This window comes from Lissotriton vulgaris, chromosome 1_1, assembly GCF_964263255.1.
Source record: "Lissotriton vulgaris chromosome 1_1, aLisVul1.2, whole genome shotgun sequence".
Classification (NCBI taxonomy): domain Eukaryota; kingdom Metazoa; phylum Chordata; class Amphibia; order Caudata; family Salamandridae; genus Lissotriton; species Lissotriton vulgaris.
This window is the reverse complement of record NC_141685.1, coordinates 724163749-724189641: the sequence shown is the minus strand read 5'-3', so window position 1 is coordinate 724189641 and position 25893 is coordinate 724163749. Positions and strand designations below refer to the sequence as shown.

Here is a 25893-nt window from a genome sequence, read left to right as displayed (position 1 = left end):
AAGAGGAACATAAAGAGTAGAAATGGGAGCCATGGGTAACCTTTTGAAGCACATATCACTGTGGTTGACATCCAAGTGTGAACTCCCGTCACTCCTATGGCTGTGTTGAGGGGCTCTCAGCTTCAAAAACAACCCCTGCTGCAAAAAGACTGCTTCTCAAACAGGAAAGGGTGCAGAGGAGCATGTACTTCAAAGACTCAGACCCAAAATCACATTTGGTGCCTGGAAATTGATCATAGGAATAGCTGTTTCGGGCCACAAAAACTGTTATCTCCCAAGAAGCCACACAGGCTTTGTGAGGAGTGAATGCTCAGCAAGACTTCTACCTGTGACCAAGACTGGGGGCCAAGGCCTGCTAGTCTCCCTGTTGGGTGAGGAGACATCACCCAGGGAATCTAAGACTCCCTGCCCTGGAGCCTGTATGCCCTGTGAGGAAGAGACGAGCGTTAGAGGGAGCAATGTCCAGTGGGAAGCCCTGTTGAGTGGACTCTCTGTGTGAGATGTGAAGAAACAGTTTCTGCACCAATCAGTATAGGACTGAGTCGGTGACCCCCATATGCCAGGAGAGGGCCACCTTTAAGATAGCTTTGGTAAAGGCGGCCATGCGGTAAGGGCCAAAGCCTTGTGTGATAGCACTGTACAACCCTGTATACCAGGAGGGGCTGCCATGAATAACTGTGCTGTGTTGACAGTGCCTAAGACCATGGACAAAGAGCAATGGTGACCCGTGGGTCATCGGAAGCAACAAGGACTACAACTGGTACGACTCCGTTGGACGAGTGAGGATACCATGGGAGCATCATCACACAAGTGTGGGACCAAGTACAGGATTGGCATAATCAATCCCCTCATCAGGAGCATCTGAACACTTACCCTGCAGGAAAATTCAGATCACTGCAGAAGCTCGACAGTGATGGAGTCTGCACCTGCTGGTGCTGTGTTAATGTGAGGCCAACTGACCTGACTTCGACAGGAGGTGCTCCAGGAATCCAGGACTTCTTAATGCTTTCCTTCTTCCAGTGCAGAAAAAAAAAGGCCTGACAGCCCCGGGGGATCTGGATGCGTCATTGGAACACTATTGAATTTAATTCAAAGTGGTAGTGGACTCGTGAGTCACAATTGCTAACCTCAGGGTAAGACTGGTTAATTGTGTGTATATGTCGTTTTCTTCCTTTGTGCACTAGGTGGTAGAAATAAAATACTTCCCTTTTGTTCTAAAAGTGAGTATTTGGCAGTGGCGGCTGGAATATGAAGTGATGGGAGATGGTCGCGGGGTGAGGGGAGGGAATGAAATAAAAAAACACAAATGTACCTGTCTGCCACTGCCACTCGCCGCCACTGCCATTCGCCAGCACTGCTGCCTTATCTCGGTCCACTTCCCCGCCTCCAGGACAGAAATCAGGGTGCGCCCGGCTCCCAGCTTTCAGATAGCCAATCACAAAGCAGCAATGCAGCATTGTGATTGGTCTGGGCGCCGTGGATCAGCGCTCGGCAAGAGAGTTGGAGGCTGGACATGTTCTCCATGCAAACCGTAATGCAGCCAACATGGAGAACATGCAAAGTGCGCGTGAATATTTGGCCAGCCCCACAGGCCCGGCCAAACATTTATGTAAACTTTAGGGACTGCAAACCACTCCTCTCCTCCCCTGCTCTTTCAGCAGAGCAGCCGTGCCAGGAAAGATGCCGCAACAAGGAAAAAATAGAATGTTAATAACCTGGAGTTATTATCATTTTATTTTTCCCTTAGTGTCACTGCTTTAAAGTAGTGGGGCGACGCTCCTCCGCCTTAGAAGAGGAGCCGCCACTGGATTTGGCTAGACAATTATTTAGTCCTGCTTGTCATGGTTCAGGGGCCAGGAACCTACCTGGGATTCGGGAAACACATGAGTAAATGTGCTGTTTCGTTGAACCCGTTTTAGTCATGGGTGCTGCGGAGCTCTGTAGCGTGTCATGGATGGAAGTCAGCATTCCAGATTTCTCCAGCGGTAACTCCTTGACGGAGCCTCAGCTCGGGTTGAACATTTGGGTAAGAGAGCATTTAAACCCGTAGCGTTCAACCTGGCGCTGCCTCATATTGAGTCCATGTTCACGAGTTCAGACGAGACCAGTGCGTTTCAGAGCATTACGCTCTGATCCCTTGGATTGTATAGTGCGGCTCGCTGGATCGCCTGTTTATTTTTCGAGAGTACTATCGAGAATTGCTGGATGCTGACTAATTATCAATGTATATTGGAGCGCTATGAGCACCGGCTTTCACGTGCGCAGGAGCACTTACATTTGGCAGTTAAAACAAATGCCAGTAGCAGAAGCAGCGCTTAGTGTGGTGGTGAACCACATGGACGCTGTTTGAGCTGATGGTAATGCACGCACTAAAGCGCTTGCATATTCATTAATTTTGGATTAAGTACTTCTGGCAGCTTTTTCACTGCATCTTATTTCTCTGTATCTGGATTCTTCATGCATGGACCACCTTGTTTATATATATAGTTTCAGCGCTGATTATGCCACATCCCTAACCTTGGTTCTGCGCGTAGGTGTGCTTACCATGACATCCTAATTTTAGTGAAGCATTTACTGAATAATCCTTGAGGACAACCTGGCGGTTGACATGGACCACATTCCAAGGTGATTACACATATTTCTCTGTACCTCCTTTTCTTTCCTGTGTGAATGTGTGTCTGTACGTGAACTAAGGAAATAGGCTTTCTGATGCTATATTTTGTCGCCATAGGTCTGTGTCCTGGGTGGGATCCTGGTGTCTTCATATATAATTGTTCATTGGGTACCATCCTCTTGATGACAGTGGATTGTTCATACCCAGGTATATATCCATTACCCAGGGTTGGGAAGGGGTGCACTTTGTTGCCTCAACCAGAGTAGGTTCTAATCTCTGTCCTTCTTGTTTTACATAAGAATACGTACTACACCATCTAGGATTCCCTCTCCCGCCCCCCAACCTTCTCCCTGGTCTTCATGGTTGTTATTAACAGAGGGAGGTAAGGGTGGAGTTTGTTCATATTGTCTCTGCAGGCATGCTCCACAAACATAAGGTAAGGCCCATAGAGCTCTGACACTGCTGCACTCCTTTTGAGCTCTGAGCCCATGTTCACTAATCTGTGTCCACTACTCCCTTCCCACCCTTAGAAGCCTTCGACCTCTTGACCACGCTTACTACTGAGATTCAAGTGCAGAAGGGGGTAGTTGGCTCAGTTGCTCATAATCCATAGTATGCTACGCCCTGGGTATTTGGGAGTAAAAGGTCTAAACCCACAGACTTGGGCCAGTAGCCCCTGAATGTCCTGTGGCCCTCTGAAAGGGGTTCTACCAATAGCTAGCTAGATACATGCTGTATACCACAATTAACTGCAGCACACTCTAAATTGGTAATAGTTGATATTAGATTAGAGAGGGCAAAATATTCTAAAGATGACTAGCCTCCTGGAAAGGCGTAGGGTATGCATTGCTTCCTGGCTGAAATGTACACAATTCTTGCACAAGAAATACATAATTTTTTTATGAAGCAAATTAGGCCTGGATGAATTGTGTGTCATTTTCTTTGCTGAAATGTCAAGAAATTCCACAAAGAATTATGCATTATTATGCAAAATTCCAATCTGGCTCTTTTGCATAGTTTTTTAGCATGAAATATGTCATCCTTCCCGCTTTATGGCCAGGGGAGACACCAAAATAGTTGTGCTATATCACGAATTACATGCACAGCAGCCCCATTCGTTCAGCTCGTTCACGTTTTTCCCATGTTCTTGTGTTAAGAATGTTACATCTTGACAGAATCTCGGGCATCTCATGCATCAATTGTAAAAAAACATGTTGGAAATCATGCAAAGTGACTCTAGTTAAAATACAATTTTGCCAGGGCCCAAAACCAAGACAAAGGGGCATATTATCAAGGGGGTTTATCTCCGCTTTTTTGGCTTTAAAAGGCGAGAAAGCGGAGATAAAATTATCTCCCTATTACCTAGCTGTCGCTAACACCAGTTAGCGACAGCTAGTAGGAGATAGCGACCATCTTGGGCCCCGCTTTGCATGTCAGAGAAATTTATCACTAATGACATGCAAAGTGGGCGTGCCAAGATGTTAGCGACTGGAAACAGTCGCTAACATCGCTATGTCCTATTACCAACTTTAAGAGATATTCGCGCTAAGCGCGAATATCTCCAAAAGCTAACACCTGCCCTGAGCAGTTCTTAGCCATGTTATCCAATGGGAGGTGGATAACATGGCTAAGAGCATTAGCTCGCTAAAGCATGAATATCGCGGACTTTTCAGCGATATTCATGCAATGCGGCCGATTTTTATCGCATTTGCGATAAACCTTGGTAATACCAAGGTTTATCTGCGATAAAAATCGGCGCAGGTCGGCGATACATTTTTGTCTCTAACCAAGCAATAGCGATAATTATCACTATTGCTTGGTAATATGCCCCAAAATCTTCTGAATATAGGACAGCCACCAAGAATTAAGGAGGGAAGCCACAACCTCTATCTTTCTGATTAAAGATAAAGATGTGACAGACTTCCTTTCTTATCTATCGCTATCATTGTTAAATTCTGATTTTAAAATGTTATCAAGAATTCTAAAAAAGAGACTAGAAAGTCTGGTTAAAGGAACATGGATTTGTAGTAGTGAAAGACAAAAATAGGTGCCAAAAATTGTCCCATTGCGTGTCATTTTTGTTATAGTGGGAGGTGATTTACAGGAAGAACATTGGACAGTTTTTGTAATCTGGAGTGAAACAGTCTACTCAGATATAAGGCCTACCATTTTCAATGGGAGATTAATATTGAATATACAAATACAGTGACCTACACATCAGAGATGGCCATTGTCTCCTATATTACATGTTATCTGAATGGATTCATTAATACAGTGCTTAATGTGTAAGCAAATAAGTGCCAGGGCTCCGTTAGGAGGCAACTGCTGTTTGTACCAACCACTGACCCTGCCAGAGCTGCCAATGACATTATCAACACAGCTACTAATCCTCACACTTCTACAAGTGTGACATTTCAGACTGTTCCAGGCCCTTAACGCAAAATGAATTAGTTGGGCAGCAGGAATTAGTCATTTTAAATATATATTGAATTAATAAACATCTCTAAATGTTACAAACAGTGCAACCATGTGGCAGACTGTCTTAAAATGTCGGTGTTGACGTTTAAGTGCCATGACGAGCACCGGAAACCACCGGCTCAAATTAGGACCTGCATTAGAGAGGAAAATAGCTCAGATGATAACACCATTTAGATACTTAGGGGTCCGTATGGCGGTGGCGATCCGCCCGCATTAAACCTCCGCCTGCACGGAATTCTCCCCCACCACATTACCATGGTGGGGGGGAGCCCGGCAGACGAAAAGACTGTCTGCCGGTTTTCCGCCCAGTCGAAGAGTCAACTGTGCGGAAAAGCTGCTAACATGGTAGCGGTGTCTCGGAGACACTGCCATCCATATTAGCATAATGGCAGGGACCTGTCTTTCCGCAACGGAAAAGCAGGCGGAAATGACTTGCAGGGCCCACAGCGGGCCCCCAGGTATTCTAGGGGGTGGGGGTGCACATGGGGGGTACCTATGGTACCCCCCTGCATTTAAATATACATCTGCATGATGTGCATTTTTAGCATTGCGGCGGGCGGTGCTTTCAGCACCGCCCGCCGCAATGCTAAACATGCAGGATGCGCCCGCCACTGTGGCAGGCGCATCCTAATGTCCCCCACGGGACCCCCACCCTTATGGTTGGCGGTCCCTTTTTCCATCGGGATGGCGGTCGGACATCCTATTGTGCCCTGTAGTTTGTCAAGTCAACCCTACTTCTTATGAAAAAGATGCTGCAATTTATACTTCCAACATGGAAGAAGCCACTCAGACAATGGAAGCATTCTGTTCATATGACCTTAGCATTGTTATAAAACTCCACTCATTAAATGATATCATTACTTTGTTTTCTGTTACACCAAGTTGAGCTTAACAATCGTCGTTTGTGTTTTTTTTATTTACAACCTGTACTTACCTTGATACAGGTGGGGTATGCAATGATTCCGCCTTCACATACTTGAGACATGTCACTTGAGCTTGTGTGCTTTATGTATCCTTCTTTGCAAGTAAATTCAATAGTTTGATCGTCAGTTGCATACAGTAGGTTTGTAAAGGCTGGAAGTAGCTTTATGTTGTTTTGTTCAATTTCTTCGCGTTTCAATAGGCATGATCCTGAAAAATTGAGGAACCATCTTTGATAAAATATCACAGAATAATCATATACAAACGCATAATACATTTCAAGTTTTTAATTTTTGAGGTTGCTTGCTTCCCATTAAAGTTGACCCTCAAGAAGTGGTAGTTGAAAATGGCCTTTGATAAAAAATAAAATGTAGCTTTTAAGTGCAAAGTTCAAGTTTGCTGATTTTAACAACTTCTGTAAAGCCTTTTGGTCCCTCCAGTGAAACCTATTGTCTGTGCCAATGCGTGTTTTTTTTTACCTACAGATGGACTACGTACATATACATGCACACGTGGGTGCCATCTTTCAGTGAATTTTGTATGCGTTAAAAGAATCAACTTAAGGATGGCTGATGTGAACGTAAACTTCATGAGCATCCTTTGGAAGCTTCCATTAGCGGCCGCCCAGTCTGAATGGACCTTGTTTAAGAATTTCCTCTAGCGATGTCATTCATGTGTGTCAATGTTGGGCTGGGAAATACCATAGTACTTCAGGATTTACCTCCAATTATTTGATCCAGTTTATATTTGTTTGTTTATGAAATACAAGCAGGTGTGGTATTCAGTATACTGTTCACTGTATAATTTATTCCATTTTACTTGACTATTATTTGCCAATTAAAGGCATGAAGGTAGGGCAACCCCACTTTAAGTGACTTTTTGTTTAGAGTATTGAAGTGAGTGAACCGGGACATGATGTACATCTGTTGGCTTATGAAGACTCAATTATATCATCTGGAGTTCCGCAAATTAGGGCCAACAGACAGGGACCAGCCAGTGTTTGATATTTTGACATTTTTGGGCCTGGAGAATGAGATGCTGGATTGGAATTTGCCAGACTATGATATTAGGAATCTGTGCAGTTTGATATCAGTTTCTTGTGCAGGACATAGTTGTAGAGGGGCGACACCCTTGGCAGGTTAGGGTGGTCGTGGGCCTACCAAGAGTATACAAACACACACATCAATAATGACACAGCATGAACGGCATGGTACGTGCACTGACCACGAAGAGCTCGCACTTCTTTATTTATTACTGCTGGGCCGAGCCTGGCCCACAGGTTGCATCTCGCAACATATTAATGCAGTGGTCAGATAATTCACTACATCCCTCCTAACCTTCAATCACAAATAATAAAATACGACAATCAGAGACAAAATACAATTCTGTTCTGAGTAAAAAAACATTCCACGTCCCGTCGACTGCTTAACACACAAAGTTCCTCAGTCTTTGGCTAAGCTGGGGATGGGCTCGCAAATGCTAAGGATACCCTCGTATCGTAGGCATGTACTAGTTGGATCTTCCTGCCATCATTGAGTCAGAGTATGCTCCATATAGTTAGATTAACCGTGGACATCCTATTTGAGACTGTCATGAGGAGAAATGGGCATGTTTTGGGTGACTTGCACTATGTTTTGTGGATGCGCTGTGCTAGTGCCAAATACATAAAATATCATGTATTATAGTGTTTGTGCATGCATTTTGGCCAACAAACAAATTTCACTGGATTCCCTCCTTCCCCTTGAACCCCATCAATGACTAAACATACCCTGCCCCAACCTCCACCCGCACCAACCCCCCCAATTAGGTTGGGAATCCCTTCCTCTTAACATTTATAACTGGGAGTTATCCCTAGGGGAAGTGGAGACTCTGAGCTGACTACCTGGCAATAAGGCTGGTTGGCCGAGTGTTGAGAACTGTCATGGTCTCCCAGACAACGGATACTTTAAAGAAAACATACACATGCACATGGAGTTGCATCATTCATCAAGATAAGCGTAGCTTGTTTGGAGATAAGCCTACCTCCATTAAGAACCAGGATGCATACAACATAGAAAGCCATGGGAAATAATTGGCAATTAGTCATTGTTACTTAATTGTTCCTCTACTGAGGAGCGAGGCAAGGTTGTCCGAGAGCAGGCTGGTTTGGTCCTTTGTTTGGTAAACTTGAGTGCTTGTTTTGCATCCGTGAAATAATGTACCTTGCCATCTCGTGTGACCGTGAGTTTCACCAGGTATAATAGTTTGTATTCCTCACGCGCCTGTTGCAGCAGTCCTTTAGCTGGTAGGAAGTCCCGGCATGCAGCCCGCACCCCTGTGGTGAAATCAGAATAGAAGGATATGTTGCTGCCCAGGGTTTGGATTTGGCCCTTTTCTCAAGCTAGCATGAGGATTGTGTCACGTTCTTTGTAGTTTAACAGATGAGCAGCGATGGGTTGAGGAGCGGGTTCCAGGTGCATGCCAGGGGTCGAGTGACCTGTGGTCCCTTTCAACGATGAACACCGGTGACAGTTCCGCCCAAGGAGATCTTTTTGCAAGGTTTCAACAAAGTCTTCCATTTTAGAGATCACAGTGGTCTCCAGCACCCCACGATGCAAATGTTGTTACACCTCGACCAGGTTTCAAGGTCTTCATTTTTTGCCTTTATAAGCTCTAGTACTTTATCAATTGGCAGGAGTTGTTCAATTGCAACTCCTTAGTTGTCGTCGGCAACTGATACGTGGGTTTCCAACTGATCGAGCCTGGTGTTGTGGGTGTCTACATACTTCTTCACGTAGTCTAGGCGCGAGGTAAGCAGGTCCAGCTTGGAGTCTATTGCTTTCAAACTTGATTAGACATCAATTAGATTGATGTCCTTCTGATAGGAATCCTCAGTAAGAGTGTGGCCAGCCCCACTGTCCGCTGTCTGATCAGCTTATCTAGTAGTGCATCGCTTTTCAAATGCGAGCTTGGTCTGTTGTCCCTCGTGTTGGCCCATTGTGTCATCTTGAGAAGGTGGTGTTATGTCACCAGGTAGTGGGCCTTTCTCCAGGCTCTGCTTGGGCTTCTTATGAGGGAGGCTGTCTGGTCCCAACCACAGCACAGCAGCAGGAAGAGCCTTCCGCATGGCGCATCTGTCTCCAACGATTTCTACGCAGCACCAAGGACACAGGAGATTAGTATTACATTAACTGATTTCTCAGCATGGGGGGTTGGGAGCAGGCAACCATGCCTGGTTTCGAATCCAACTCCCAATTTAGCAAAGGACACAAACGCACATCCCAGTCCTCACAGTCAGGAGAATAAATAATGTGTGATTCCTTGGAGCGCCTCATGGCTGGTGCTAGCTGGAATGAGAGCAGTCAGACCAGGCCACCAAATTAGAGTAGGGTGTGCCTAGTAGGACTAAAGAGGTTCCAACAGCTGGGTGTGCCGCCGGTGCTAGCCGGGATGAGAGTAGGTAGGCAAGGCCACCAAACTAGAGCAGGCTGAACCCAGCCAGGCTCCAAAGGCTGGGTGTGCTGCCAATAAGGTATTAGCGGCCATGAGCCAGCAACACCAGCCAGCCACAACTTCCAAAAAGTATCTGTGGGCAGTAGACCGGCACTGCATCAGGAAGAGGAGGCAGGCCGCACGTGATTGCTGTGTGAAGTAGGTCTCCGTTAGCTTAGGCCGATGGGGGATTATCCTCTGCTGCTTAATATTGAGGTGGTGAAAGTATTCTTGAAGTTCTTGGCATTGAAAAGATGCGCCGTTATCAGTTTCTATTTTATTGGGTAGACCTGACATTGCAAAAATATTTTCTAAAGCTGGTTTAACACACTCAAACACAGTTGAGTGGATGAGATCCACAGCTGGAAATTTGGTGTTACTGTCCATAACAACCAGCATAAGGCGATTGCCCAGAAAGCTCGCAAAATCCATGCTCCTTGATGACCACGGTTTGGTATATGGGCTTTAAGTGATGACAGGTGTTATTGTGGGCTCTCCGCTAGTGATCAAATAGGAATGGCAGCTTTTTAACACCTCCTGCACCAACTGATCCATTCCAGGTACCACACATAATGTCGCAGGCAAGCATTTGTCTTAGCCAGTCCTTGGTGGCCTTGATGATCCAACACGACTATGCGCCTCTCGAGGCTTGAGAAATCACCGTCCGCTGGCTTCTCAACAGGAGTCCCTCAATACTTTCGCTCAATTCATCTTGGCTTCTCCACATTCATGTTCTACCCTTTCATTCCTTATCTGTTAGACCGCAGATGTCATCCAGAACATTTCTCCCTGCTGATGCTCCTTTAGTTCTTTTTTGGTCTTTGGATACAGCCATCGACCTTAGAGGCCTCTATAATCTCCTGTAGAGACTATGCTCGGAGACATGCCATCTTGGTGATTAGCTTGATGAAGCTTTCTGCCCCATTGTCCATCTTCTTCTGTGTCCTCGGATCAGCTGCAAAGGGGTGACGTGACAGATAGTATGCAGGGTTGTTAACCCCAGGGCGGTACAACACGTTAAAGTCATATTGTTATAGCTGGACCACCCACCTCTTTATCTTTGTGCCATTCCTCCAAACAAAGGTATCAATGGCTAGTGATCGGTAATGACCTAAACTTTGTGACCACATAGGTAAATATGAAAATGCTGGCATGCCCACTGGATAGCTAGAACCTCCCTTTCAATTTGGCCGTACCTTGTCTCCACTGCAGTTAGTGCTCGGCTGGCATATGCAATGGGGACCCATTCTCCACATGTATTCAGCTGCAGTAGGACTGCCCCTAGACCCATAGGGCTGGCATACACAATAAGGCCAGTTTTACCTTCAGGGCTGAAATACATCATTGTGGCTCCTTGCAAGAGCTCTCTCTTGACTTCCTTGAACACCTTCGAGGCTGAGCACGACCAACTACCAGGGAGTGTCTTTCTTTGTGAGCACCCTCATCAGTTCTGAAATGGTCGCCAGTTGATTATCCCCTGAAAACTGCACATCTCAGTAGTATTCTGGGGAATGGCAGTTACTCTAATGGCCTCAACCTTCAATGGTTCCACCTGGAGCCCTTATTTGGAAAACCAATATCCAAAGAATTACATTTTGATTGTGTAAAACAAACATTTGCTTTTGTGCAGTGTCAGTCCATTCTAGAATAGCCACTGCATTGATGATGCCCATTCCGTTATAGCAGCCTGGAACACCTCCGCTGTGGAGTGCACTCGTCTAACATCTACTGGTGGCATCCTGAGTGGAGATCCACTTTGGAAAACTATTTTTCTCCATTAATGTCTGCCACTATTTTGTCAATTTTGGGGTGAGGTGCCTTTATTTTCGTCTCATGTCTACACATAGCTTTATTGCCTCGTCTGTTTTGGTTTTGGGGCAATTACCAAAGGCGACACCCAAGGGGTGAGACCAGATACTTTTTCTATTACATCCGCTTGCTCCAATATTTCTAGTCCAGCCTCCACTAGTAGGCAACGATGAAAAGGGACCATTCGGTGGTGCAGAGCTACCAGCTTGACAGTGTGGTCAATATGTAGTTTCACTTTCACATTTTTCAAACACCCCAGTCCTTCAAATAGCTCAGGGAATTCCACCATTATTTCCTCTGCATGCAACTGGCGAATTTGTTTAGCAAACAGGCAAGACCTAAGTCCTCCACTGTAAGACAGCCTAACAGAGTGCCTGAACTCTCTTGTGTGACATGGAATCTTGTCTGCAAGACCACCTTTTCATGCTTGAACTCAACCTCTATTACACCTTGCAGGGGAATAGGTGTTGTACCCCTGTATGTGTATATCTTCACCTTAGTGGTCTTGAGTTTTGGGCGTGGTTCTAATCAAAGGTTTTGTTCAGCATTGTAACCAATGCCCCCATATCCATGAGTGCTGTTATCGGTACTCCGTCGATATCCACGTGGCATATGGGTGGTGGCCTCCTCTTCTGGTTTTTGTGGCCTGTGAATGAGATGATGAACACCTTCTCTTTGTCTTCATCATCCTCTTCCAACAGCTGCATCTACTGACACACCACCTGTGTTTAGTCCTGCTCCTCCCCTTCTTCCGGATTTTACTCTGCCATATTTCTTACTCTTCACATCTTCACCTGATGGTCTGGTTGCACTCGGGCAGTCCTTCATGAAATGGTTTGACTGGTGAGCCTTAATGGGCACTGGTCCCCCACATCCTTTAAGTGGTCATCTCCTTATAGCCTCTATGTGTTCCTCCAGTACTCTCACCAGTCCTGAAGGTGACAGGTATGCCGTTGTCCGAGCTAGCACAGACTTCATTTTGCTGAACCTTGTGTCAGCCAGCTCATGAGATCGACCTAATGTGAGGATCTCATCCAATGAGATAACAGTCTGCCTCAGAATCAGCTTTCTCAGGTTGGCGGAGCGGCAACCCAGTATAATCTGCACTCTTATTTTCACTTATTTTTCTATTCCATTGCATGTGCTAGCCAACTTGCGCACTCTCACAAAAAACATGTCAACTGATTCATCCTACTGTTGACTGACTTGCCTCAACTTGAAGTGTTCGTAATCAAGATTTAATTTAGGGTTGAAATGTCTGTTTAGCGCCTTCACCGCCACGTCGAAATTATCATCTGCTCCAGTGTTCGGTAAGTCTTGGAATAGCTCATACAGTTCATCCTCACCCATGTGCAACATTGTCGATCGCTTAACAACGCCGTCCATTTCGCATGTGGTGTGAAAATAATATTCCAGCCATCCAATCCGTTCTCTCCATCTAGGTGCTGATGTAGCAGGGTCCACCAGTTAGCTAAAGGCTGTTAGCGCAGCAAGTGCAGAGTGTGAGCAGCGTTCAGGTGCAGGCTCCACCCCTCATGTTCTTGGACTGAATTTTCTCCAATCCGAGGTATGGGGTTTGGGCCTTTTTATAGACTAGCAGTGTTGCCACCTCTGGCTCCCCGGGGTACCACTCACCCCAAATGTCACACACTATGACCTTTCCCTCAGCTCAGGGTATTCTGTGGAGCAATGAGAGACTGTGATTCACTGTTCTGTGCAGGCATCCTCCAGTAGCAATGTGCCCACATGCTCCCTAGGACTTGCACCACATGTATCAGGGAATTAACATGCGATTACAACACCGGCCACATGGGGCGGAGCAGTAATCAGCAGCTCGTCGTGAGAGCAGGCAGGCTCTCCCTGCAGAGGCATCAGGCCTGGTGTGCTCTCTGATGTGCCTCACATAGCTCCACTGAAGGCCACGCCTACTTGCAGCCGATCCACTGCCTGAGAGTTGCGTCGATGCCACCTACACCTTCGACAGCAGAAGCAATCTTTTGGCTCTCCACGGGGACAGTCCCATGACCCAGGGCTCTCCTGACCTCTGCCTAGGATCACTTCTCACTGCTCAGATTGCAACGGCCGATCGCCACGATGGGTGCCTAAACCACACCAGATACCACACCAGATAGCCACAAGGCTTAAAGTTTCCTTTTATCGCCTCTACCTGGGCGCCACCTTGCAATAGGGTACAACTGCCTTGTTGCTAGTGTAGAGGGGCGACACCCTTTGCTGGTTTGGGGCAGCTGCGGGGCCTATCAAACATACACACACACACACACAAACACCAATAATGACACTGCACAATAGTTTCTCGGAACATGCACTGGTCACGAGCGGCATGCGCACCTTTATTTATTATATCTGGGCCGAGTCCGGCCACCAGGGTGCATCTCGCAACATATTAATGCAGTGGCCAGATTGCTCACTTAACCAATAGATCATGAGGACTGAGAAAGCGTGCTGGGATACCAGAATTGTGCATGCGAGGTTAAAATGCTCCGTTAACTGCTCTGCAAGAAACGGACGTCATTGCTACAGATACACGGAACTCTCCTTGATAAATTTCATTGCAATCACAATATATGGAAGAGAGGTATATTTTTTAATGTTTTTACATGTCATTGGACTGTCGATTTGAGGGTTTTTGGACAGTTTAGTGGTTCAACTAAAACGCAATCTGATAAAATGGCTTGGCATTTTTAGGTCTCGCGTGGCGTACTGCGCACATGCGCAGTCAAGCTCACGAGATTTTGTTTTTTTAGGAGAACTTCACTAGGGAGGGTTAAGCCCAGCCCCTCTTCTCCATTGGCTGGCCTCCTAAACGGTGGCCAGCCATTGGAGAAGAGGTCCTAGTTACGTTCTTCTTTCTCTTTAAGCCCTGTCCTTTTCAGATTGGGTTCCTTGACTTACTGCTGAAGTAAAAGGCTTCTTATCTTCTTTATAGGTCCAGATGGCCCCATAAAGAAGATAAGGAACCTTTAACCCAGCAGGAAGTCGGGCCACCCAGTCTGCAAGGGACGGGGCTGAAAGAGAAATTTCTTTCATGTTGGTATAAGTAAAGCGGGGGTGCAGCGATTATACCAACATGAAAGAAATAGAAAAAACATCTATTTCTTTCATTTTATTATAATCGTGGCACCCGCGCTTTACTTATAACATTTTAAAAGTAATGCGCAGGTGCTGTGATTATACCAACATGAAAGAAATAGAGTTTTTTTCTATTTCTTTCATGTTGTTATAATCGCTGAGGCTGCACAACCTGGTACCCCCAGTGGAGCTGGAGTCGGTTCTAGGAGCCTGTTGGAGGAACAGCTCGGAGGCAGTAGCGCCTCAGGAGAGGCTGACAATGCCGGTGTCCGGTGGGATATCCCCGTGGTGGTTAATGCAGAAGAGCTGGTCTGACTGGCGAGTATTGAAGCAGGTGGGCGCCTCGCAGGGTGCATTAAGTACATTTCTATTGAGTCCACACTGTGGGTGTCAGAAAGCAGCATAACAGCCCGGGCGCCAGGTGGTGACAAGGGCGGGCAGACAGAGAGAGTAAGTCCACAACTACACTATTCAATTGACGCAGTCAGTATCGGTGGGCTGGACTGGCTCACAGTCAATGGTTCAGGCAAACAGGGGCAGGTTCCAAGCACTGCGTGGGTCCACAAGGATGATTGCGCCTTTTCTGCAGTGCAAGTAAATCAGCAGGGCCGGGATACAGAGTCTTTATTGAGCTTAGAGTTAATGTACATTGGGGCTCCAGTGACTGAATTAGGTTGGGTTAGTGCTGCACTCCGCTCCGGTAGAGGTTAGAGTCGTGAATACCTAGTGCACACCAGGTGCAGTCACACACACGGCGAGGGAGAAAGTGGGAGATGGGGTTCATTGTGTGTATTTTAAACGGTGTGGGCTCGGAATAGGGAAGTTGCTCTTTCTATCCCTGATACTGGGGGCCTTTGAATTAGTAGTGTACAGCGCTCGGTGCACGCCGTGTGATAACCACGCAGTGCACCCGCATTTTTAACAAACCACGCTCCATGCACCCGTGTGTTAACCAAGCCACGCTCCGTGCACCCGTGTGGTAACCCATGCCCGCTAAATTCACCTGTGTGTTAAACTCTTGCTTTCACTGCACCTCGTGAGTTTTATATGCAGCGCCCGAGCTCCGCGTGTCAAACACACAGTGCACGGTGTACTCTGTGTGTTAAAGACGCAGCCTCAGTGCACGCCCTGTGACAAACAGGCAGCCTCAGTGCACCCCCTGTGACAAACAGGCAGCGCTCAATGCACCCCATTTGTCACTCACGCTGCACTGGCTGCACCCAGTGTTTGCGCTCAGAGCACCTCGTGGTTAAACACGCAGCGCTCAGCCCACCCAGGGCATCAAAGCAGCATCACAGCCCGGGAGGCAGGAGGTGACTACGGCGGGCGGACAGAGAGAGTGAGTCCACAACTGCACTATACAATTGACGCAGTCAGTATCGGAGGGCTGGACTGGCTCACAGTCAATGGTTCAGGCAAACAGGGGTAGGTTCTAAGCGCTGCATGTTTCCACAAGGATGATTGCGCTTTTTCTGCAGTGCAAGTAAATCAGCAGGGCCAGGATACAGAGGGGCAGATTTACAAGCCCCCTTGCGACACTTTTGCGTCACATTTCCCATGTTAAAAGTGACGCAAAAGTGGTGCAATAGGCTTGTAAATCTGCCCCAGAGTCTTTATTGAGCTTAGAGTTAATGTACTTTGGGGCTCCAGTGACTGAATCAGGTTGGGTTAGTACTGCACTCCGTGCTGGTAGAGGTTAGAGTCATGAATACCTAGTGCACGCCAGGTGCAGTCACACACACGGCGAGGGAGAAAGTGGGAGATGGGGTTTGTTTTTGGTATTTTAAACGGTGTGGGCTCGGAATAGGGAAGTTGCTCTTTCTATCCCTGATACTGGGGGCCTTTGAGTTAGTAGTGTACAGCGCTCGGTGCACGCCGTGTGATAACTACGCAGTGCGCCCGCTTTTCTAACAAGCCACGCTTTATGCACCCGTGTGTTAACCAAGCCACGCTCCGTGCACCCGTGTGGTAACCATGCCCGCTAAATTCACCTGTGTGTTAAACTCTTGCTTTCACTGCACCTCGTGAGTTTTAAATGCAGCGCCCCGAGCTCCGCGTGTCAAACACACAGCGCTCGGTGCACTCTGTGTGTTAAAGACGCAGCCATCAGTGCACGCCCTGTGACAAACTGGCAGCGCTCAGAGCACCCCATTTGTCACTCACGCTGCACTGTCTGCACCCAGTGTTTGCGCTCAGTGCACCTCGTGGTTAAACACTCAGCGCTCAGCCCACCCAGGGCATCAAGGCACTGCCCTCAGTGCTCCCCGTGGGTTAACATGCAGTTCAGTGAACCCCATGTAAAAGACAACACACTTAATGCGCCTCGTGCCCTCAGCCAGGCGCTGGTTGCAAATGTGAGTGTATTCGCCCAAGATTGTAATCTGTCGCCCTAAACCTCCTAGCAGAGAAGACTCTTACCTCGCCTGGAGAGGCAGGGAGCATTAGAATAATAAAACTGGTTGCAGGGGAGAGGGTGGAGTCCATCACCACCTCCGTGTGTCTGCTGGTATAGTGCTCAGAGTCGTGAATATCTAGTGCATCCTAGGTGCAGTCACACACACGGCGAGGGAGAAAGTGGGAGATTTATGTATGTAAATACAATTCATATTTTGGAACGCACACTCATGCGTACCCAAACGAAAACATATTAACACGCTTTGTTAATTGAAGCAAGTTTGCGCCATCAAAGTCATGCTCACATGCACAAACATCCATCTATCTGTACAGTTATATAGCGCAAACTAAATGAATATTAGAAAAATGTATGTTTCAGAGATTATGTAAAGTGAACGAATGTTCATTTTTCAGTGGCATTGATATGTCATCAAAACCACCACAATCTACTTGTAGCCTGCCAGGCTGCCACCCACCCCTCGTAGTTTTTGGCTGCCTGTACATCCATCCATTCATGTTTTACTGTCTGTGTACCGACCTGTCCCTGGCTCTGGCTGGCTGTACATCCACCATTATGGATCTGACTGTCTACACTACTCGGCACTGAGCCATTGTTACATCATGGCGACAGGACCCCCCGCCCACAAGCATACCACATACCCACAAATAACACACAAGACACTGGTGTTAAGTTGGGAAAAAAACTTGCTGCAGATTTATTACATACAACATTATGTAATCATGGAGGGTTATCTGACGGGCGATCCAAGGGCAGGCCGCATTCTCGCCACCTGCCCGCCTGATAAGCCAGGCAGCACTGTGGCGAACCACCTGAGTGCTGCCCCTTGATAGTAATTAATATACTCTCGCCCCTAGTGGGACGGAGCGCAGCTAGGCAAGCCCCCGGTTGCACAGGCCCACAACCGCCCGAAGGACTACTGGGGCGCCGACACGGATTCCCGGACCTCCCCTGAGATCCAGGTCTTAGGCTCTGGCACCCCTATGTGCCTGCTGAGGTACTGATGCTGCACCTCTCTGCTTCCGGATCACCCTGTAACTTCGCCACAGCCCGACCGGCGGCAGCCGCAGACGTCCGGCCCCCCCTACCACCTACAGACCTCTATTATTTGCAGCCTTTACCCTGCAGAGCTTCCTGTAAGTCCAATAGGAAAAGGTCCATACCGACCGGGGAGAGGTGAACGCCATCAGGTTCAAAATAACCTTTAGTCTTATCCTGTATCATTTCATGCTTGATGAAACCCATACCCCTTTGCAAGGTGAATTTACGCATGTCGCTGTTTATTCTTCTCCTAAACTTCTCTATTGCCTCGCCTGACCTAGCGCCCTGCCATACCCTGCACGGTACAATTTCGGACCACCACACCTCACAGCTTCCAACTAATCTGCACACTTCCCCCAGGTTTATTTTCATTTTATTCAAAAGGGCTGACCTTCCCAGGTTGGTGATATCATTGCCCCCTAAATGGATGACCAGATGATGGCGAGGGGCCCCCCATGAAGCTAGGGAGTCTTTGAGTAGTGGTAACAGGCCGTTCCAGCGCATGCCAGTCAAACCCATCCACACGCAGTTAGTGTTGGTGAAAACACGCATCCAATTTCTTATGGCCGCCCAGCGGCCTAACCTTGCGACGGTTGAATGCCCCACAACCCACACTCTTGAACCTGTTGAAACAAACGACACAAGTTCACTTTATGCTCTTTATTCACATCAAAAGTACAACACTGCAAACACTGCACACCAAAACAAAAATGCAAAATAGCAACATTGACCACTGATTCAGGGGCGGATGTACCGCCTATAACAAACGGATTCCCAGCGCCCAACTCTTTGAATGCTTGCCGCTGGCATGCCAGCGCAGGCAGCCGCCGTGGCCGCCCCTATTCTAAACGAATGGCTGGAAAACCTCATTCCCTTCTTCAAGAAACCTGATCTGGAGAGACATGCCATCATAACTTTGTCCATCTGATACCTGGTGAGCTGGCTTAGATCCTCATGCCTGAGGAGGTAACCTGACACGGTTGGACGCAGTGCGAGGTAAGCCTGGACCGCCGATACTGGACACCCTAACTGGTCCTGTAATGGAGCTAGCACAATGACCACACCTTTCTTGGCCTGGTCCGTCTTGGACTTCCTGAGTGTAATGTTCAAGTTGGTGTCTACTCTGACATCTTCCCTGTCCAGCGCATCCCCTGAAATGTCACTCTTGGAGCGGGCCACTTACTCGCTACTGCGAAAGGCTCCGAATAAGGCTAGGCAGAAAGCTGCCGAGAACAAGGAAGATTCGAATTGTGTGTGAGCCACGGCTTCCAACACCCCCAGCATGGCCTGCAGAGTGCGGAAATCAATAAGAGCTATATTATCTGGTGTCCTAGGCTCATCTCTAGCCTACCCCTTGAGGGCCGCCCTGATGACGAAGGACTGGGCTGGGTCCCTCAAACCTTTCAGTTTCGCATCATAGCTAACAGCGGCTAGGTGGCTACAAATCCAGGAGTGTGACCTGGCCTGCTTCTTGGCCAAAACAATGAAAGCCTGCACTCTTCAAGGGGGAGACCTTCTAGCCCCAAACCTCCGACTACCTCGTTGAAATAGGACAGGTGGCTCCCATAACGCTTCCTGGTACTAGGCGCCAATGCTCTCTCCCCCATGAGTCTCAGTTCTTGCTCCACTCCAAGATGCGCCAGAGTGCTGGTGGGAAAGGAGTCATCTCGTTTCGCGCTTGCAGGCAGGCCACGCGAAAACGGTCCCACTGAAAACGAGAAAGAGCATCAGCTGCAACGTTAATGACCCCAGGAATGTGTCGCGCCCTGAATTCGGTCTTGCCTGGGGCCAAAGGCACCCCCAGGTGAGCTGCCAGATCCATGAAGCATGAAAGCCCATTGCTGCATTCCTCAGTACCTTCACTCCCAATGAATAAGAAATCGTCCAGGTAGTGGGTAACTGCCCGGACCCCATATCTCATTGAGAGTGACCACTGCAAGAAAGAGCTGAAAGCCTCAAAGAATGCGCAGGAAACTGAACAACCCATGAGCATGCACTTATCAAAGAAATACTTGCCTCCCCACTTGAAACCCAGCAGGTGATGGCTCTCCGGGTGAACAGGTAGAAGTCTGAAAGCTGCCTCAATGTCCGCTTTAGCCAACCACGCCCCCCTCCCTGCTCTCCTGATGATGTCTATGGCCACATCCAGTGACGAGTAACAAACAGAACATGCATCCTCATCCAACCAGGAGTTGACAGAGTCCCCCTACGGGAAAGATAGATGATGGATGAGTCTGAAAGCACCCGGCTCCTTCTTGGGGACTACTCCTAAGGGGGAGACCACAAAATCCTGGAGGGGGGGGTGGATGAATGGGCCAGTGACCCTCCCTAAAGACAGCTCTTTACGGATTTTGTCCGACACTACTTCAGGGAGGTCTCTAGCAGATTTGAGGTTTTCTGCTTCCCTGCTGACTTTTGGTCCCCGATAAGGTATTTTAAAACCTTCTAAGAAGCCCTCGGACAACGTGGTCCTGTCTTTGTCATTAGGATATAACCTCAGCAGGGGTAGGAGGTTGGGAACAACAATCGGGGAAGGACCTTTCAAAAGCGGGGTGCCAACACATGTAGCCGCACGAGGATCTGGTGTGGCAGGCCAAACGGGAGGTGACAAAGGTGGCTCGGGAGGCTGGTCAAATGGCAACGGAGGGTAGGCCGGGAAGAAACAGTCTATGTTGCTATTTATCCTGTTTCTGCTGGCCTCCAGCTGTGTCGCGCTTATCGCATGCCGAAGCGGGGTGGGTGCCGCTGCATTTACTGCATGCGTGTGAAAATCTGCAAGCCTTGCCCCATGTGCAGTTCCCAGCATTGAACAACCTGCATGTTCCGAAGAATGATCTCTTACCACCCCTGCTGTATCCTCCTCCTCCTCGCCCACCCCGAAAGAACTGTTTGTAATGGCCTTTTTTGTCTTGGGGCTGGCTTTTCCCTGCCTCCACTTTCTTTTCAACAGAGCTGGCTTTCACCGTGACATCCATCTTACCCTTTCCCATGTACTGTACCCACAACCTAACTTCCATTTGGTCCCAGTCCAGCTCGGGACATGCTGACATCTTTTTTCTAAATTCGCAGTCGTAGTGGTACCAACCCATACCCCCGCATGACTCTGCCTCGTTAGCGATTAAGCTCGCATACTGAAAGAGGCCCTGCTCTTGCTCTGGGAAACGCTCTGTGATTACAGCTGCTAAGATGGAGAAAGCCTGCCTCCAATTCTTAATGGTTTTCTCGGGCCAAGCCTGATAGCGGACTTTCTTCTCCTCGTCCTTGGCCCCCTTCTTCCTGATGTCAACCCCATTAGCCCCGATCATGAGAAGTGAAAAAATGTCAATAAATTCCCTACTCCATATGCCTTCCTTTGCCGCCTGGGGCACCTGCCAAGCCAAAGAGCATTTTCCAGATAGCAAGGGGGCCATGTACATTTGTGACCCAGCTGGCACCTTGGCGGAAGATGTGCTTGCCACGGGGCCGGGTGCAACAGCTGGCGCGGGAGGCACCTGGCCAGAGGGGGCCGGAAGAGATTTAGCTGGGCTAAGGGGTGCTGGAGCTGCGCTGTGATGCTCGGCAGGGGTGGTGGACGTGAAAACTGCAGGCTGGGAGACCTCTACGCTGTTTCTGCAAGCTCCTGATTGGGACGTGTTATTTCCCCACACTTGTGTAAAGTTAACATCCGCTGCAGACACCGGAGCAGATGCAAGCAAAACAGTCCCCCCCCCACCACCACAGGTGCGCTGCCTGTTGGCTGTGCAGCCGTCATGAAACTTGTTCTTATTTCAGCCATAAAGTCTGTGAGTGAGGTGGTGAGCTTACCCAACTCTTCCTGTGTTGCAAAGTTCGAGGTAGGGGCCACCACTGGCACAGGGGGGGGAGCCTTGACCACAGGAGAAGGGAGTGCCGCAGCGTGTACTATGACATTCCTGACTGGCTCTGAGCTGCGGCCTTTGGCAGGAGCCGGTTCCGCAGGAAAGTCTCTGCATATGGTCTTCTTCGATCTCTTGGGCCTTGAGGACCCCGTGTCCTCTGATATCTCTGGCTCCACCACGGGAGGCGATAGGACAACCCCTGAATCCCCTGTAGTGTTAGCACCCAAGCGTTCACTGGCCCAAGCCACACCTTTGGCCTTTATCAGGTCCAAAAGTGCCATCAATTCTGTGTCCTGAGAACCTCCTGCTTGCGACTCTTCAACTTGGGACATCTGAGAGAAAAGCGGGGGGGGGATCCCTGGCTATCCATCTCGTCACTTCAAGCGCGGGTCCTGCAAAAGAAAGGCTCCATGAGCTTGACACAAGGATAAAGGTGTGAGGCCTAATGGTGGGACTACCCCTGAAAATGCTACAAGCAGTAGGCCTGACTAGCATACCAAGAGTATCATCCCCTCCCTTCCTGGTTCCTGCCGTGTAGAACTGGCCGTGTCAACGATACATACCTTTAGTAATTCTCACGGTAAGCAGAGCGGATGCGTGTGCGAGTGTTTCGTGCGACAAGCGTCTGAAAGGAAAAGGAGTCCATGAAGATGGCGTTGACAACAATAATGTGGCAATGTAACAAAAAACATCCATTGCCTGCTAGCTGGAACTATAGCACACATGTTCACATGGACGGTGACTGTGCGCTACTGGCGGGACATGCTCTGTAAAATGACGTCCCTTAAAGGGGCTCCCTGCCCTGCTACTCTTGAAGTCAATTCCACCTGCATTACCTGTACTTTAAATTGGCTGTGTGTCCCTGCGCGCTCAACACGTCACCTCCTCTACCTGAAACAGAAGAGACCATGAGCACGAGCAACAACAAATCACTGTTGCAGTTACAGAGTGTGTCATATAATAAGATTTCACATTCCTCCAAGTGCATTGGCCGCCCCAGAGTTGCTATGCTTGTACCCATACACTCTACATTATTAACTACCTTGCCAACATATGCAAAGTGAACTAGAGAAACTTACACCTAAGGTCTCATATCAAGTTAGCTTACAAGTCCTGATGTTGACTGCTCGTGTAACGGGATGAGAAGCATAATAACTAAAATATAACGTACAACAGTGCTACCAGATCGAGTGCACAAAGAGAGGCCCGGGCCAAAACATCGCTATGGCCTGCTATGAACACCGTTGCCGGCCTGAACGGCACGTGGATGCCGCCTCTCCACCACGATCTACCTAATGCAGCTCCCGGGTGACAGGCAATTATATATGGGGTGGGGGGGTGGGAGCATAAAGCGCTACCAAAACACTCCCCCCCCCTCCCGGTACAAAAGTGGTGCGAAGAATAGGGCTGTGGCTGCCTACTGCGCCAAAACATGACCGGACCGCAGCACGGGCCCCGGCGTGCGGGTGAACTGGATCTGGCCCTGTGCGAGTGAAAAGGCAACCACGACAACTTTGCGCTAAACCTGCAAAGCTGAGCCACATTCGCCGCTCATGTCCCCAAAAAACGCAACAGATGCGTTGCTAAGGCCTGGCCCCGCGGCGTGTGCAAAAGATTGTGTGGCGGGGAAGAAACCTCCAGTTCCGGCCCTGAAGCGGCCGACGCCCCGGTGATGCGCCACAACAATTCGCCAGCCTCCCCAGCTCCCCCTAACCTGTTCAGAGGTGGCCTGCCCAGGAGAATGGCCATGGTGCATGACGCAAGGCAGGGCCAGAAAAGCACCACCGTACTACCGCCCCCCCCCATACCAATAGCTCGGACGGGGTGATATTGCCACATCTGGCAAGGCAAAGGGGGGCGGGAGAAAGATTTAGGGCCAGAAATAAGTATTTATACTTGAGCGGAGTACAAGATTAGACAGTGCGTGCGTCTGTAGCAACGTGCCATCAAGTCCCAGAGATGCACAGAGATGCTGATCTGGGCCCAGAGCACAGAGTGAGTTTAAAAGTGTGTGAGCGTAGGCCGACGTGCCTACCACTGCTACTGGTATCCTTAATGACCAGCGAGACGGGAGGGCACGGACCGGGAGGGGGAGGGGCAGCCACTGTGACTTTAAAATGGCCTCCTGTGGAATCGTGCCGAGCAATTGGAGATGGCCTCCCTTGTGAAACTGGCCAAAGGAGCTGCAAAGATCCGAACCACCCCTGAACTCAGTAAACTACATTCCCGCTATTAGCCAACCCTCAGAACGCAGTGCTCCCAACGGACCCACGCGTGCGCTCACCGCCCTCAGTTGGCAGAGTTGGCAGGGCCAAAGTAGAGACCCGCGGTAGCCAGGACATTAAAAAACAATGGGGGGGGGGAATCAGTGCGCGGCGCCGAAGTGCCCCCCCTGTTCCATAAACAACATGCTGCAGGCGCGGAGCCGGAGCAGATGTCCCCCTGAGGGCCGATACCGGAGCGGATGGCGGCCTGGCCTAGAGACTCTACCCTCGCTAGGCGAACGCAAATGGACGCAGGCGACCCATGGGTGGCAGCGCGCCACGCTGACCCCACCCGAAAATCCCTTTGCTGCACAGGAAAACGTGCTAAGGGGGGGTGGGAGCCCGTCCAACCCTTTCCCCCGCAGTGGCCAGCAAAGAGCCAAAGCGGGCTTGGTAAAGTACTACACCCCCCCTTCCACAGTGGCTCGCTATCTAAACAGGCCACCTAGCCCTGCTCAAACCTCCGAGAAGAGGGAGTAGGCGGAGGGGGGTTACAGGTCAGGTAGGCCGCACTCACCGGGAAAGAGTGTCCATAAGTCTGCTGGTGGCGATCGGGGGCGGCAAAGAGGCCTAAAAATGGCGAGGGGGACTTAAATACCCCCTCGCCCTGCCTCCTGCCCCGAGAGCACGTCACTGCCCTGGCCTTCCCCCTGCCTGAATAGACTCCTCCCATTACAGAGGAGTGATTGAAACGTTACCGAGGCCCTCTGTAACTAAGGTGCCGCCCTCTTGATGGCCACCGGGTGGCCTCGGGCAGCTGCATTCATGGCTCTGACTTTCTGTATCCTTGTCTCTCCTGGCGTATTTGCGTCTCTCGCCTTTCATCTGTCTCTGTGGGTCGAACCAAGGCCTGTGTGTGGGTTGGTGTCTGCTTGTTTCTGACATCCACCAAACACACCCATTTATCAGTCAATGCACCCATCAACTGTTACGTATCTGCCTATCCGTCCATTCTTCTGTTCATCCATATTTATGTATCTATCCTCCATTTAGTAAATGTATCTATCCCACAACACAGTCAACTTGCTAAAGCATCAAGAAGCCGTCCTACCCCTTCAGGCTACCCAACAACCATATGGCTGCCGCAAAATCGATTCATCCAAGCATTCATCCATCAGTGTGTGCCCTAATGCATCCAATCTGTTCAACAATCCTTCCTTCCATCCAACCCCTCTTCCTTCCACTACCACATCCGCCTATCTAAACATTCTTCATTCCTTGAATGTGTACATCACAGACCCGTGGCGCATGGTGGTGTATCTAGGCACCAACAATGTATGGTGCACACCTCCCTGGACGGGGAGTATACCAGTGCAAGTACTCTCCATACCAAAGTACCTGTTAGGTACTCGGAGCCGGATTACCAGATAGGCAAAGTAGGCACTGGGCTATGTGCCCTGCAGCATTGCAGTCGTGCAAACTCATCATTAAATCAATGTTCCAAATGTAATGACGGCGTTAAGAATGTATAGGTGCCTCAGGATCACGAATGCTACTGGTGAACAAACCTTTTCGAAGTTAAAACTACAGAAAAATTGTCATCGATCTCCAATGACACAGGAAGGACTGAACTCATTTGACATTATGGCCCCTGAATGCGACAGTTTGCAAAAGGTAGACTTCCAAGATATCTTGAAAGATTTCACCACAAACAAATTGAGGAAAGTGAATATTTAAAGTTTTGTTGGTTTATTAAAATTACACAAAAATTAATTTGTGTTTAATAACATTAATAATTGTTAGTGTTTAGTTTTGTGTAATAAAATAGATTTACGGGTTCATAGCTCATGCAAAGACAGCTGTGTTATTGAAGGCAATTAGGGCCCGATGTAGGTAAATCTACATTTACCACTTCATAAATACCGAATCATACCGAATCGGTATTTATGAAGTGGTAAATTAGAGGGGGGGAGATGTAGGTATTTCAGATTCGGT

General features: G+C 48.7%; 1 protein-coding gene across 3 annotated transcripts in view; it reads right to left on the bottom strand.

Moving 5' to 3' along the window:
* The window catches only part of LOC147747715 (coagulation factor XIII B chain-like), a 504437-nt gene that overhangs the window by 19959 nt on the left and 458585 nt on the right, over positions 1 to 25893 (bottom strand). For all 3 annotated transcript variants that reach the window (XM_086955171.1, XM_086955177.1, XM_086955183.1), the window contains one exon: positions 6027 to 6223. In XM_086955171.1, coding sequence (XP_086811297.1) covers positions 6027 to 6223 — 197 coding nt within the window. The remainder of the gene's footprint in view (positions 1 to 6026; positions 6224 to 25893) is intronic.